Source organism: Cimex lectularius, unplaced genomic scaffold (genome assembly GCF_000648675.2).
Source record: "Cimex lectularius strain Harlan isolate CLEC.00 unplaced genomic scaffold, Clec_2.1 scaffold51, whole genome shotgun sequence".
In the NCBI taxonomy this organism is placed as follows: Eukaryota; Metazoa; Arthropoda; class Insecta; order Hemiptera; family Cimicidae; genus Cimex; species Cimex lectularius.
This window is the reverse complement of record NW_019392674.1, coordinates 95,847-110,356: the sequence shown is the minus strand read 5'-3', so window position 1 is coordinate 110,356 and position 14,510 is coordinate 95,847. Positions and strand designations below refer to the sequence as shown.

The 14,510-nt window shown below is 34.3% G+C and overlaps 1 protein-coding gene across 1 annotated transcript; it reads right to left on the bottom strand.

The window, feature by feature from the left end:
- Positions 1–9,462: 9,462 nt before the first annotated feature.
- On the bottom strand, positions 9,463–13,534 carry LOC106662066. Its single transcript, XM_014385871.2, has 8 exons — positions 13,506–13,534; positions 10,845–11,110; positions 10,390–10,792; positions 10,181–10,329; positions 10,020–10,119; positions 9,845–9,949; positions 9,609–9,764; positions 9,463–9,549 (listed from the first exon to the last, which is right to left on the bottom strand). Exons 2-8 carry the CDS (start codon positions 11,054–11,056, stop codon positions 9,490–9,492), a joined length of 1,185 nt encoding a protein of 394 aa, XP_014241357.1. The 5' UTR covers positions 11,057–11,110; positions 13,506–13,534; the 3' UTR covers positions 9,463–9,489.
- Between the last annotated feature and the right edge of the window lie 976 nt (positions 13,535–14,510).

The following is a 14,510-nucleotide window of genomic DNA, read 5'->3' as shown; positions in this document are numbered from 1 at the left end:
AGTGCGCGTCCACTTCTGCAGACTGAGGAGGGCCCACAATCCACCTCAATTCAAATGTTCAATCTGGAACAACTGTTGAGGAAAAGTCTAGATACAGCTCTATGATGCAGATATTGAAGAGGCTTTAAGCCCCAGTATAAAGTATATTTTTTTCTTCTCCCTCTCAATTCTTCTCGTGGTGGGTATGTGGATAGGTTGTGGTTCCTCGACCCCATATTCCATCAAAAGTGGCAGTCATAGATCGAAGATGCCTAAATTCATTGCATGAAAACATTGGGTTTACTCAGGTATATTGGTCACTTCAAGTGGTGAGAGGACAGTGAGACTACTAAAAGTATTAGAAGCCTTGCTCTGGTCATGAGGGTTCTACTGATACGGCCTTTCCTCGACCCGAAAAACTCGTACCTTGCGGCTCGACAGACTCTACTGTCAGGGACTTCGAGCTGTGTCAGGCGTGTATAGAAACATCCCTTTGGCCAGCCTCTGCTGAGAGTTGGGACTGCTGCAGCCCGAATTCCGGAGAGAGCGCCTTACTCACCGAAATGAGGCGGGTTTCTTGGCCAAGTTGGACGCCCCCGTCGGGAAAGGTACTGATAAACAAGGGTAGCCAGGTGTGCAGGAGGCTTCGAACTCGGTCTCATCCCCTGTTTATTAGAGGGACGGCTTGACGTTTGAGTCCTCCCGACCGTACTCGTCCGGGACAATCTTGCGGTACTAGCAGATCTTGTACAGCGCCACACCTCTACCGAGTTGAGTTCCTTGAACACAGATAGGGGTACGCCGGTTCTCGGCTCGTCTATACGGACTGGCCAGGACCAGCGAGAGTGAGGCCTGCGCCGTGCATATTTGGGGCACGTCCTTTCCGTAACTTCGTTTTATGGCTGCGTCGCTAGTATCCGCCTTAAGCCTAATACCCCCGAGATCGTCGTTTCACAACCTGCAGAGGTAAGTAATCGATATTCCTTCATCCTACACAAATAGCAATAATCTAATCTAAATTGGAGTCGATGATGGTGAGTCACTTAATATTCCACCATCGCCCCTAGACGAGCACAAGCAGATATAAATGCGGCGAGCTTTGTTTTCCAATTGAGACACACTTTCAAGAAGTTCACACCCCTTTTTACCAAACAGTTTAAAAAAGAAAAAAAACGGAAACAACAGGATAAAGCAGCTCTAGATAATTTACCAGCCAATCAAGCCTCATCGCCTTCTAACCTTGTCCAGTATGTTCTGTCGCTCAGCACATATTGCTCAGGTTCCTCTCCAACCGCACCATAAATATTGCAAACGTATGGAGCAAGGGTCTCTAATCCTTCAGTGCCCTGGAAAACTTCGGAAACAACTGTTTATCCGAGAGTGCCAAAACGGCCACCAATATTTATGACAAATCAGGAAGATTTTCCACGACAGCTCCACGGCAAATAGGAAGGGAGCATACACCAACTGTGGACTCGTAGAAGCGCTACAAAATATCTTATTGAGACCATTTCATTCGAAACCATAATAGAAAAGCACAACGAAAGGCGATTCAACAGGACCAACGTCGACGTGTTGAGTCAAAGGACAGCAAATGTCATTACGGCAAAAATGTCCTTACCCCTTTGCGGCCATAGAACCCACTTCCTCTGAGCAAAAAATATATGCAGTAACAACCATTTTTCCCATGAGAGTCCATTCCCAATTCTCGGAAAGACTGAGTGCAGTTCTTCCATTGGCAGCAGTACGAACACCATAAGGCGTATTGCCGTCACCTTCCGAGATGTGTCAATTGTGGTTAATTAATTAAACAATACAAAATATCCATTTTATGATGGTTTATTGGTTTCTCATTTTAGTTACAATACATAATATATTATGTTAATATGCTATATAAGTTGTCCTGTAGGTATGGTGCTAGATGTGTTCTCAAAAAATGAAGTGTGTCACCTTGACTTCACGTCGTAGCCACCCTTTTCAGTATTTGTGCTTGGTTGCTGCGAGTCCTTGGTCCGATGTTTGGATAGAACAACGGTGTTTTCCGTTGGCTTTTGTTCCACAACATATTTCTTTTCTACATTCATAGTAAGGTCAAATATATTTTATGTTGTCTCAATTTGTAGTTAAGTTGTCTCTATAGTAAACATAGAGGTTTTTGAATGGTATTTACACAATAAAATATATATTTATGAAAAATTAGTGTGTGATTATATGTTTAGGTTGAAAACGGCATTTCTTAGAACTGAAATGGCCAAACTGTCGATAGCTCAGACCTCCTACTGCTAGACAATTAATTTTGTAATATTACTCTCAATTTATTTATTTACTGATATCACCATTGTTTTTTAGTTTACAAAATATTGACTCTACTGTTAACGTAGTGCAATATTTTTGCATTCTTTTAATACATCTGACATTGTATAATATGATGACATTTTATACCGAATATTGTTGAACTTGCGTTTCTAGAGATTTCTAGAATGAACGAAGAAATAAAGTTCTAGAAAGAATTCTACAACTATTGATGTTTTGACACTGCCATTGTATGAAATGTTGTAAAGTGAAATAAAATGGTCTATTTTTGGTTCTCAGGTCGTCTTTCCGTTGATCCGTTTTTACTTAGAATGCTTCACCCAAGGAAAACATTTAGGACATAGCCTTTAAGAAGTTGAAGTAGCCAAATGCAGAATTGATAATCTGAAAAATGAAGTCAAATTAGAGTTTGACTTGATGGTTTGTTAATTTTTAGTAAGTAGCGTAAGAAATCCATACGGCTGGAAACATCTCCAGATTCAATTCAGAAAATCCACCAGCAGAAAGTGTGATAGGCCTTTTTGATCTTTCAACAATTATCATCATTTCCAGATTGAGAAAGAGCTGTATTTTATCCAATTTGATTCATAAAGTGCTCTTCCAAGAGATATAGACTGTAAATAATTAAAACAAAATTTTATTTATAACTAGTAATAGATAATATTATAATAATATAATTCGTACTTAACATTTTTCAGTCTGATTTTAATTTTTTTTAAAGATACTTTTTTCAAGATACTTCAGAGCTAGAACAATTTCAAATTTTAATGAGAACGGTTACTTTTTTACCCACTATTCTAAAGAATTTTTTACACTGAAAGCGACGGCGTAATCAGATTTTAAATTCGTCAAAGAGTAACAAAGTATAGAATATGAAAATAAATATTTTTATTTCGTTTTTATTATTATTTTCTATCTATACGCCGACTGCTACCTCCGAGATGTTACTAAACCTATCACCCCTACAGTTATTTAACCGGGAGCAAGATCGGTTGTTCAATTCGGTTGTTCAAGCATATATCTTCATGCACGAAAGTGTGATCTGTGTTAATTGTACATAAACCACAAAAAACACCAACACTGATAATAATAGATAATTAGCTGTAGTCATGTTTCAATTATAGAATTTTTATTTCACATACTTCACAGGGACTTCACAAATTACTTCCTTGGAGGTGTTACTATTCCAAGCGGAGGTCCATTCAACACAACTCTATGCTCACAGTTAATAAAGATAAATATGAAAGGTGCGCAGAATTTCATGCACTCAGACTGTTAGGCAACTATAAAGGATTGCCTAAATTGCCTAATGGCTCCATGACAACGAGTTTACCTTAAAGAAGGTTCCCGGACATGAATGTTTTGAAGGAAATGAACAGGCTGAACAACTAGCCAAAACATTAACAGCCATTACTCCCATGGTACCAGAACGACAATAATATGCACCAGAATGTTTGCTTAACGTAAACTTAAATAATTGGCTTGAGAAAGAAAAACTCAAGCATGGACAAAAACAAGATGTGAGCAAGCTATGAAATTTATACATCTCTCAGAAAAGAAGACGCAGGAACTACTCACTCTCTTTCCCTCACTCCCTCTCTCCTGTCTCTTTCTTCCTCTCCCAGCAGGCCTGAGGATAATTATAGCCCTTTATTTCCCTTATTTCCCTCTTAACTACGACGCAAAGAAGCAAAGAAGAGACATACTCGTGCCTACTCTGTCCAAACGAAGCAGACACATTGCCACATGCAATTCTCAGACGAAAAACGTACCAATGTTGTCCGTTTTAAAATTCTGTGCCACTGCTGACTGCTACCTTGGATATGTTACTATAAAGCACCTATAACAGATGTTTGCCCAGCGGCAAGATCAACTCAAGCACTATACAAACACAAGATGTGAGCAAGCTAAGAAATTTATACATCTCTCAAAAGCAGGAGAACTACTCTCTCGTTATCTCTTTCTCTCTCTCTCACACTTTCTTTCTTTCTCTTTCTGCAGGTTTCAGGAAAATTATTGGCCTCCATATCACTCATTTTTTACTCATAATTACGACTTAAAGAAGATGGGCAATTGGGAGGCAGAGACGTGCCTACTTGGTTCAAGAGGAAGCAGACATATTGGCACATGCAATTCTCAGACAAAAATCTTACCAATGTTGTCCGTTTTAAAACTCTGTGCCACAGCTGATTGCTACCTTGGATATGTTATTATAAAGCACCTATAACAGATGTTTGCCCAGCAGCAAGATCAGTTGTTCATAAGAATCAAGGAAGGGCTCTTATAAGCAACCTCGATTAATCAATTAGCACTTCGAGAGAAACTTGGAACTTATAATGTGATAAATGACTAACAGCCAACATAAATTTATAATTGCCATAAGAAGAATAAAATTCAAAGTATGAAAGGTAAAAAGATAGTAATCTTCTCTGACATCAGGTTGTGCAATTTCCAAATTGATCAGGTTAAACGTTCTTAAAAATGTCTGCTTGAATAAACACCCAAGTCATAGGCATGTAAAAATTGTGAAACCGCAATTTATATTTTATTGGTTCTGTGAAGGCCTAAATAGGAAAATGTTTCTATTCATGTATTCGTGCGCAAATCAATGCTCAATATATCAATAATTCAATAATTAATCAATCAATAAATCAATAATTAGCACGTAACTCTCAACAATATGGATGCCATAGCATATTGTCCATCATAAGGCACGTAGTAGATTACAGTTATTCAAAAATGTCATGCCTAAAGTACTTAGTCTTTATTCCAGCAAAGACCAGACAAATTCAGGTTAATTTCAAATCTGTTAACTGGAGGCATTTGGAAAAGAGAAAAAGGTACACTTGATTCTAGCAAAATGAGAAGGAAATCACACTACTTATTACAATATGTGCTGATGTGAAGGCCCAACAATGAGGTTTCAAGTCACTAACAATGAAAAGCAAAATTAAGGACACCGTGCAAAAAATTTTTACCAATCCGAGCAAATCTATCTGTAATGTTTATTCTGTTGACATTTAAAGTATTTAACTGGTAAATTTGTTTAAAAATAACATTGTCAGTTCATCATACATACGAAAATGTTGGGAGTGGCAGAAGATAGTCTAGATAGGTTTTGACACACAAGAAACCGCAGTATTTAAGCGACAGTTCTACAAGAATATGGCGAGACAAGACTGAGGATTACGATTCCAGTTCATGCTCGTAAATTGGAAGAAACTTTGCGTAGCAAGACGTGTAGAAGACGGCCTACGGGGTATATTGAGTACAATTTTACATCAGCTAATGGTAAGAAAAACAAGAATAAATTATATGCTACTGAAAATGTGTAAACATTATAGGCCAAACATTGTTAAAACTACGGAGGGAATAAGCAGCCTTTACAGACGCAGTGTAAAAAGCCTATTAGCCTCCTCAACCAACCAAAACGTATTTGGTAAAATGCTATCTTGTAAATATGGAAACTCCTTTTTATACGATAGAAAATTCAAATCACCATATCAAATATTTTGCGCAGGTTGTACTTGACATACTATTTTTCACGCGGAAAAAGATGATACCTGGAGGTATTTATTCATTTAAGTATTTCCTAATAATCTACTATTTGACGCTATTTTCGCTTATCCAGGTGTCATCTAAGGTAGTATTTATTATTAAAACATTGTGTCCCTCAAATTACGTGGTTTAAATAAAGTCCAGCGACCAGATTCTATCGACCGTGTGCTCTTTCATAGTCAATATTTTATATGTTCTTCGTACTCAACGGGAATACAAAACAAAACGTAAATAATAAAGCTACCTAGAAAATAGAAGCCAGAAAATATCCAGTTGACTTTTTCAGAGAAACTCATTTTGTTAATATACCTTCAGAAGTATATACTACATTTTATTTCGACCAAATGTGTACAATTAAAGAAAACTGATAAATACATATAAAAACTAAAAATCTATTGTAAATGTTAATTAACCAAAACAAAAAACAAATAAATAGTTGTAATATAAAAATAAATATCGAAGAGGGAAAAAGAAAGAGTGCGAGAACTTAACTTTTTACTTGCAACTTTACTACAATTAAAAAAAAAAATAAAAACAGCTATGGTGAAAGTTTTACGTAAAATATTTTGACAGCTGATCCCGCTAGTGTCGGTTTCATTTACTATGAATTTAGTGTTACCATACAACACAATTTCCAGTAGATCATCAAATCCAGTTGGTGTAAAAACACCAATACGTGAAAATGATTTTTTGAAATACCAAACCAAAAATAGTATTGTAGTTTTAAATAAAAATCAAAAACGTATTTGGCCTCCGAATCTTATCATTCGCTCACCACTGAAAATACACAGTATGATAGTACTTGAAACAAGGTGAATAAATCAAATAAAAGAATGTACCTATTTATTTGGTTTCTATTATTCTGCAGAAAGGAAAGAAAAATATATAAGGATGAAGGTAATTTGTATAAATAAATAACAAGTGAAAGTGACTGAAAGGTTAAATAAATATTGTCAAAAAACAAAGCATAGAAGGCGAAAATGGAACAGAGATAGATAAGCAGATCGATAGAAAATATGAAGAGAGAGAGAGAGATTGATTGATTGATTAACGATTTATTTATTGAAATGCACGTAAAAGTTATGTAGGTCTCTAGGACTATTTTTAAACTTAACGTGTAAATACAATTATAATATTTGTTTATAGTTGCAACAGACATAAAATAGAAATAACAAATTATTGTAAAATTAACAATGAGCTAAATGTGTAAAATGAGAGTAAGTTGAACTTACAAGTTTATATTTTGCACCATAACAGCAATCGGAAAAGAGAGGGAGGGAGGAAGAAAGAGAGAGAGAGAGTGAGAGAGAGAGATAGAAATAGATAGATAGATAGATAGATAGATAGATAGATAGATAGAGAGATTGAGAGAGAGAGAGAGAGGCCGACAGAAAGACCCTGTGAGATTAGCCGGAGAAGATTTTATATGTATTTACGAAAATTAATAAATGAAGCGGTGGTCAAAATGTTTTTAGAAGAACCACTCACAATAAGATAAAATACATTTTTTGCAGAACAGACTTAGGAAACAAAGTGACAACACTATTATTAAACCTCAGTGCTACGTGAAAAAAAAGAGCTGGTTGCTTTTTAAAAAGAAAAACATTTTCTTTATCGTGCCAACGTTTCGTTCTTTTATTGAGATCATCTTCAGGGCCTGGGATTTACAAATAATGTTTCTATTTAACAAATACATTTAGGATATGGAAAAGTGAATTTATACAATGCAAAATATATTTTTATATTCAATCAAAGTATTTTTACTCACTCAAAGTGTTTGTCTTCTGTGTAATTGTGCCATCCTTGCGTGTCGTGTTGAGAAGTGTAAACATTGTTTGTAAATCCCGGGCCCTGAAGTTGATCTCAATAAAAGATCGAAACGTTGGCACGATAAAGAAAATGTTTTTCTGAAACCTACATCACACCCGACCGCATCTCACGATATCTGGCTAACTATTGATTAACGGTCACTAATCTCTACACATCCTCCTTAATGTAACGGATGTTTAAAATTTCATACATCTAGTTTATACTAGTGCTCATTGATATTAACCTTGAAAGCTTGGTTTGAATTATTTGTATGCACTTTATGTTGGTGTTACTTGTGGCATCTGGGAGACACATAACAGCATGGGCCTTGCAAATCATTAATTTTTTTTTTTTCGAGGCTCTCCAACACAGAATTTAGAATAATTTAATCACACTTACAGCCAACGATAGTAGTTACTATGTGATTGCAATGAAATTAAAATAATATTACAAATGTGTGGTGGAGAGATAACGATAGAAATTTTACCAAACCTTAATACAACACTAAAGTCCACTAGATTTGTGGTCCACTTGACCAATTAATATCTTTAAATTAATTAAGGTTTTTAGTTGAGATAAAAAGTCAGTGTCACGAGCGGGATTCGAACTCACGATCTCGTGCTAGATACGCCACTGCTCTACCACTTGAGGTATCGTGACCTCGATCCACTCAGACAGTAACTTCCCATCTCAACCCCACCATTTGAAAATGGCAAAAAGGAGGGAAAATTCAAATGGTGGGGTTGAGATAAGCAGTCTGCATTAAGTGAAAAATAAATGTATGGCGTAACTAGCCGAAGATCGTGGGTTCGAATCCCGCACGTGACAGTGACTTTTTTATCTCAATTAAAAACCTTAATTAATTGAAATAAATTAACGGTTTTTCATTGAATACTGTAACATAAGTTATTGTTTTTTTATACTAAGTTTAAACTATTTTGAATAGGAATCATAATTGTGTTATAACGTAAAAACGTAAATTTTGTAAATTCCGTTTTTTCTATAGTTTTTCGCTTGATGACACCGTTAAATTACAGTAGGAATAATCAGTCTGCATTAACTGAAAAATAAATGTATAGCGTATCTAGCCGAATATGCTATTATATTACATTTCCAAGTTCAGCCATTCATTATGTATGCCCATGAGTTGCATTATGTATACCATGGTGAGGGGTGAAGGTATGTGAGGTACGAATAGGACTTAACAAAGTTGCCCCAGAACCAAGGCTCTATTAGGTCGAAAGATAGGAGAATCATTGTATGATAATTTAGTTTTTTCTTTAACTCTATTATAAAAACCAAGCAGAAGCAATAAAACTTGTAAGGTTTATTTATTAATGAATATAAAAGTTGATGGCAATTTTGGACGCTTTCGTCGTCAATGTAATAAATATGTATGAAAGGTATCGGTTGAGATAAAAAAGGCAGTGTCACGAGCGGGATTCGAACTCACGATCTTCGGCTAAATACGCCGCTTCTCTACTACTTGAGACTTGACTTCGAAAAATTGAAAAATGGCAAACAGGAGGGAAAATTCGAACGGTTGGAGGTTGAGATGGAGAGTTGGTGTTCGAGCGGATCGAGGTCACGATAGCTCAAGTGGTAGAGTAGCTGCGTATTTAGGCGAAGGTCATGGGTTCGAATCCCGCTTGTGAGACTGACTTTTTTTATCTCAACTAAAAACCTTAATTAATTGAAATAAATTAACGGTTTTTCATTGAGTACAGTAACATAAGTTATTGTTTTTTTATACTAAATATAAACTATTTTAAATAGGAAACATAATTGTGTTATAACGTAAAATCCTGAATTTTGTACATTCCTTTTTTTCTATAGTTTTTCGCTTGATGACACCATTAAATTGCAATAGGAATAAGCAGTCTGCATTATCTGAAAAATAAATGTTAATAGTGTTATAAAATATAACTCTTAGTTACCTTAGTATTTACCCCTGCAAAAGTTTCTAGATTCAATTCACTTTTGATACTGACTGATAGAACAGTCGGTTTCGTCGAACGCATTTGTATAATAACGAATTCTTTCTTCAAAATGGCCGTGTAGTCCATTATACTTGGCGTAAAGAGGTTGTGGCCGACCTGTGATGACTTCAATGGGGAGTTGATTGTATTTGCCTTTCTTGTTTTTTATTTATTTATTATTTTTAATAAAAAAAATGAATGCTTACGCAAACTTTCATCTTTTCGCTGAACCAGCAGAAAATTAGAAGGTGGAACATCGCTGCCATCGCCGTGCCACATCCTGCTATTTGTGCTCCCAGTGCCACCTTCGACTATAAGTGATATTTATACCCATGTAAACTCACATAATGGTATCATATAGTAAAAACAAAACAACAATACCGATTGTAATAAAAATCCGAAAGACCCCACAAGTATGCTGATTGCGACTAACAAATATATGAGTGTAGGACGATGTATGAATTTCAAAGTTACACCCATTCTGCAATAAATATTGAAATGATATCAACTGTATGAAGGTGATTTAATTTTTTATGTAATACCGTAACAATAACTGATGATGTCTTATTGAAGATTTTAAAAGTGACAACAATACGGGACTTATATCTTCGTATTTCGGTGAATCCTTTCCTTGTGACTTGCACATCAATTTTGAAATTTCTACAAGATTTTTCAGTACGTACTGAAGTATCTGAATTGAAAACAAAACATTGAAACCAATTTTAATTAAATAAAAAGTGTGTTAATTGACCTGAAACTCCGTGCAGATTTCGTAAGCTACGCACATAAATGAGCAGTCTGAAGCGATTACGATGCTTGTCATAAAAACAAAAAATACAACTTCGCGACCGACCGCTATGTAGTAGGCTGCGTCGCTGACCTTGGTGTCAAAATAGTACCAAAACGGAATTGGAACACCGCCGACCACATATTTCGGAAGCAGCTCGCTGAACCTTCCGTACTTTTCGTAACCGTTCAAGTAAGTATCAAGAGGGTATCTTACAAAAATTTGAACGAAGCAGGCTGAAACCATAAGAACAATGAAGAGTTTCGGAGAGTACTTCTTCTCCCTGCTGCTCCTCTGACGTATTTTTTCTATGTAAAATTTTGTCTCATTGTCCACTTCGTACTGGTGCCTCTTGCTTCCAAGAGCGCTGAAATAAACGGAGTAAAAATAAAGATCTTTCTTTCAGCAAAATTACTTACCTCCAGATAAATTCGAATTTATCTTTATGATGAAGAAAAGTAAATGCGATTATTGTGATGGCCGTTATTATAAGAGCGCTGCCCATGTTCTCGAAGAATAAAGTTTCGTCGAATGTTACCATGTAGGTGGTCACGGTTGTTACAAATGTTTCATGTAATGAAAAAATAAAGCAACCAAGTACGACGTACTTTGGACCGGAAAGCGCCGTCATCCTCAGTAACAGACCATAATTGTCGTAAAACGCATCCAAATCCAGACGCTTCTCCTATTAACGTAGATGAGTTTAAATACCTTGGGATAATCATGGGAAATCACATGAAATAGAATAAATATAGAATATTTATGTGATAAACTAAGACAATTCATGTATATGATAAACCGAATAAAAGGATTCCCAATTAAAACAAAAAAATTAATATATACAATCCTTTTCCAATCGGTATTGCAATTTAGGAGTACATATAGATATATCCTACAAAAAAGTTGCCTAAAGAAGTAACACAAAAAAAATCAAATATGTATCAAAATAATTATTTGGAGAAATAGTAGTTTATAGCATTTGTCAATTTATGTAAAAATGTGTGGTGAAATAATAGAAAGAAATACCTTCATTGAATATAAAAAAATATTTTTTTGCATTGTATAAATTCACTTTTCCACATCCTAAATGTATTTGTTAAATGTAAACAATGTTTGTAAATCCCAGGCCCTGAAGATGATCTCAATAAAGATCGAAACGTTGGCACGATAAAGAAAATGTTTTTCTAAAACGTACATCACACAGATCGCATCTCACTTTTTCTGAATAATCATCTATGTAAAAAATTTATGTACATTATTAGACCATTTATGTAAAAAGGTAAATTACTTCGAATAAATTTTTTACAAGAGGAATTGAATGTAAAATCAAATTACCGATAATAAAAAAAAAATTAGCCAAAATTCACGAAAATACAGAACAAGACCTTCTACAAAACATAAATATAAGTATTTATTGAAAATAATTAACAAAATGATAAGAGAAATTAATTATAAACTGTTTCAATATGATTTAATTCATTTACTTATTAACTACTTATACACACACCTATAATTTTGAAATTAAATTATACAATGAAATAAGAAATACAAAGTCCTGTATTAGATCTAACATTTAAATGTTTAAATAGATCAGTTTAATCTTTAATTTTAAAAAATTATTAAAAATTTAACAAAAATGATTAAAAATATATGTGCACATTAGCCACACAACTCCATGCAAGGACCTTGCATATGGTATTTTGTAAAACTGAAAATAAACATGTAATAAATTAAATTAAAAAGTAAAACAAATATAAACATGTCAATATATTGTAGAATTTAAAACATAGTAAAAAATAATCGAAATAAAAAAATATTTATTTTTTAACAAATAATACCTAAAAAGTAGATGATCCATGAGGTTTCCTCTTTTGAATATTGAAAACCGATACCTTTTAGCAATTATTGGTTGAGAACACGTCAAACTTTAGATGTTTTCTTGAAAAATTTTTGATAATTCACTCCATTGAACTATCCGGTCGTAAAATAAGTGCGTAGCGTTTTAGTTTGTACATTCCATTAAAATTTCAGGTTGTTGTAAACAAATTTAATCAATAGTAAATTAACCATTGCCACTTTTCGAAGGTTGGGATATTTTATTCGCAGAGAAGAAAGAGAGACTGGTAATCAGTGACCCCGAAAAGAAAATTTTAGTTCATTGTCCCAGAACGAGTTGGGTTTTTGAGCGCTGGACTACTCGATGTATTTAATGCAGACTTAAGTGAAGCTTTGCGCATTAATGGTGTGTCGCATAGCGTAGAATAAGTAAAAATTGGATGTCAGAAAAACACGGTGGGTAGGAAACATATTCTAGTCAAGCTCCAACAATTTCTGCTGCGTCTGCAAACACCTGGTGGGAAGTGTTATGCTGGTGGAAAGCAATCTTCTTATCCGGATTATCCAATTCCAATTTTTAGTGAATTGTTGTAATTTTAACCGGTACATACTGGCATTAATGGTTTGACTTGGCGGTTCTTCTTAAGATGAAATCTGCCTTTTGGGTTGTGAAGCAGCGTTTTCCCCAGGATTTTCTTTTCTGAAAATTATTCTAAAAGATCCACTTTTCATTCCAGTAATATTTTTTAAATGCTTACAGCGTTTCTTAGGTGGAAATGGACATTACTGGTTTTTCTCGTTTAGAAGAACTTCTATACCGACCCGATAAACATGCTTATGCTGCTCACTGATAAGTTGAGACGCTTGATTGGTATCTTAGGTACTTCTGCAGACGACCAGAGCCTTAATGTCTTCTAAATCAAAGTTTCCTCTTCTGCACCTAGCAAACCACTTACAGAAGGTGCTTATTTTCTAAAGCATCATCACCATCCGAAATTCACCTAACAGTTTTATATGGCGTTTTTTTAACAGTAACAGCAGTAATAAAAAAACCATTAAATGATCAAAAAAGACAGTTCAGTCCAAGTTATTATTAAAATTCCTTGTAAAAATATGAGATCTTGAACGAAACTGAAATGAATGACCAAATAAACATTATTTTCAAAACAAAGAAGTATAAAATCTAATTACTGAGCAACTCAACTGGCTTATTGTACAACCCAATATATTTCGATTAACTGTACCTTGCTCAGACCTTTGTGGTTTTTCGGCATACTGAAAAAACCAAAGACAGTGAAGGAATGTCCTTGTTTGCCAGAAGAACTGTAAGACATAAAATGCGTCATTATTCAATCGATTCGAATTTTTTCCTCTTCATTAGAACTAGAGAAAAAATCCTGGCTTATACCTATAATTAATTAATAACTAACGCTAAGAAAATAATACAATGACTGCCTAGCGTGTTTCAGAAGAACATTATGAGCAAAAAACGTAATAACGGTACCTAGTTATTTATTGTTACAAAAAAAAATAGGTACTAACATACGCTGGCATTTTAACGTCGTCCCTGTGTATGAATAAAATAATCCATAAATTATGTAATATCAAACGTGAACAACAGACCAGGTAAAGTTTATGATAATCCATAAACGTTTTGCTTCCTCTTGATTATTATATTATTTTTAAATGTTTTTTTAAATTGAGATATATCATTTTGCTTTTAAAAGCGTTACCCTTTAAGAATGGAAACTTAATTATTTAAAATTTGGACGATGCTGATCATTTTGGTCTGCTTAACTTTTATGGATTGGCCTGTTAGTTGCGGTGCATAGTTGTCCAGATATTCACTTTTAAACTTACAATTATGTAACAAACAGTCAAACTATTTTATTTAAAAAAAATGTAGGTAAATTTAAAGCAGTTCTCCGTATTACTATTACATTTTGGTATATTCTTTATCATTAGTTAACATAAAATTTAATTATGTAATTTCTTGTATATAATTTGTGTACAATTTGTCTGATTTTTGTTATTTAGTCACTGAAGATGGTCTATATTAGACCGAAACGCATCTGGCAAAATAAACGCCTACTGTGGAAAAGACAATTTATGTCCTACCCATCAATTTAACTATTTCTATTTGGCAAGATACTTATCAACGTACATTTTTGATGGTTTTATGACGAAGTTTTAAAGTAATTAAAAAAAAAAATTCGAACGTCGTAAAAACCAACTCTCCAACTCTTTCA

Coding starts and splice junctions, on each gene's coding strand:
- LOC106662066 (XM_014385871.2), bottom strand. CDS start 11,056: ATGACGGCGCTTTCCGGTCCAAAGTACGTCGTACTTGGTTGCTTTATT. Junction 10,793..10,844: donor AAATTCGAATTTATCTGGAG/GTAAGTAATTTT, acceptor CGTTTATTTCAG/CGCTCTTGGAAGCAAGAGGC. Junction 10,120..10,180: donor CATCATCAGTTATTGTTACG/GTATTACATAAA, acceptor TATTTATTGCAG/AATGGGTGTAACTTTGAAAT.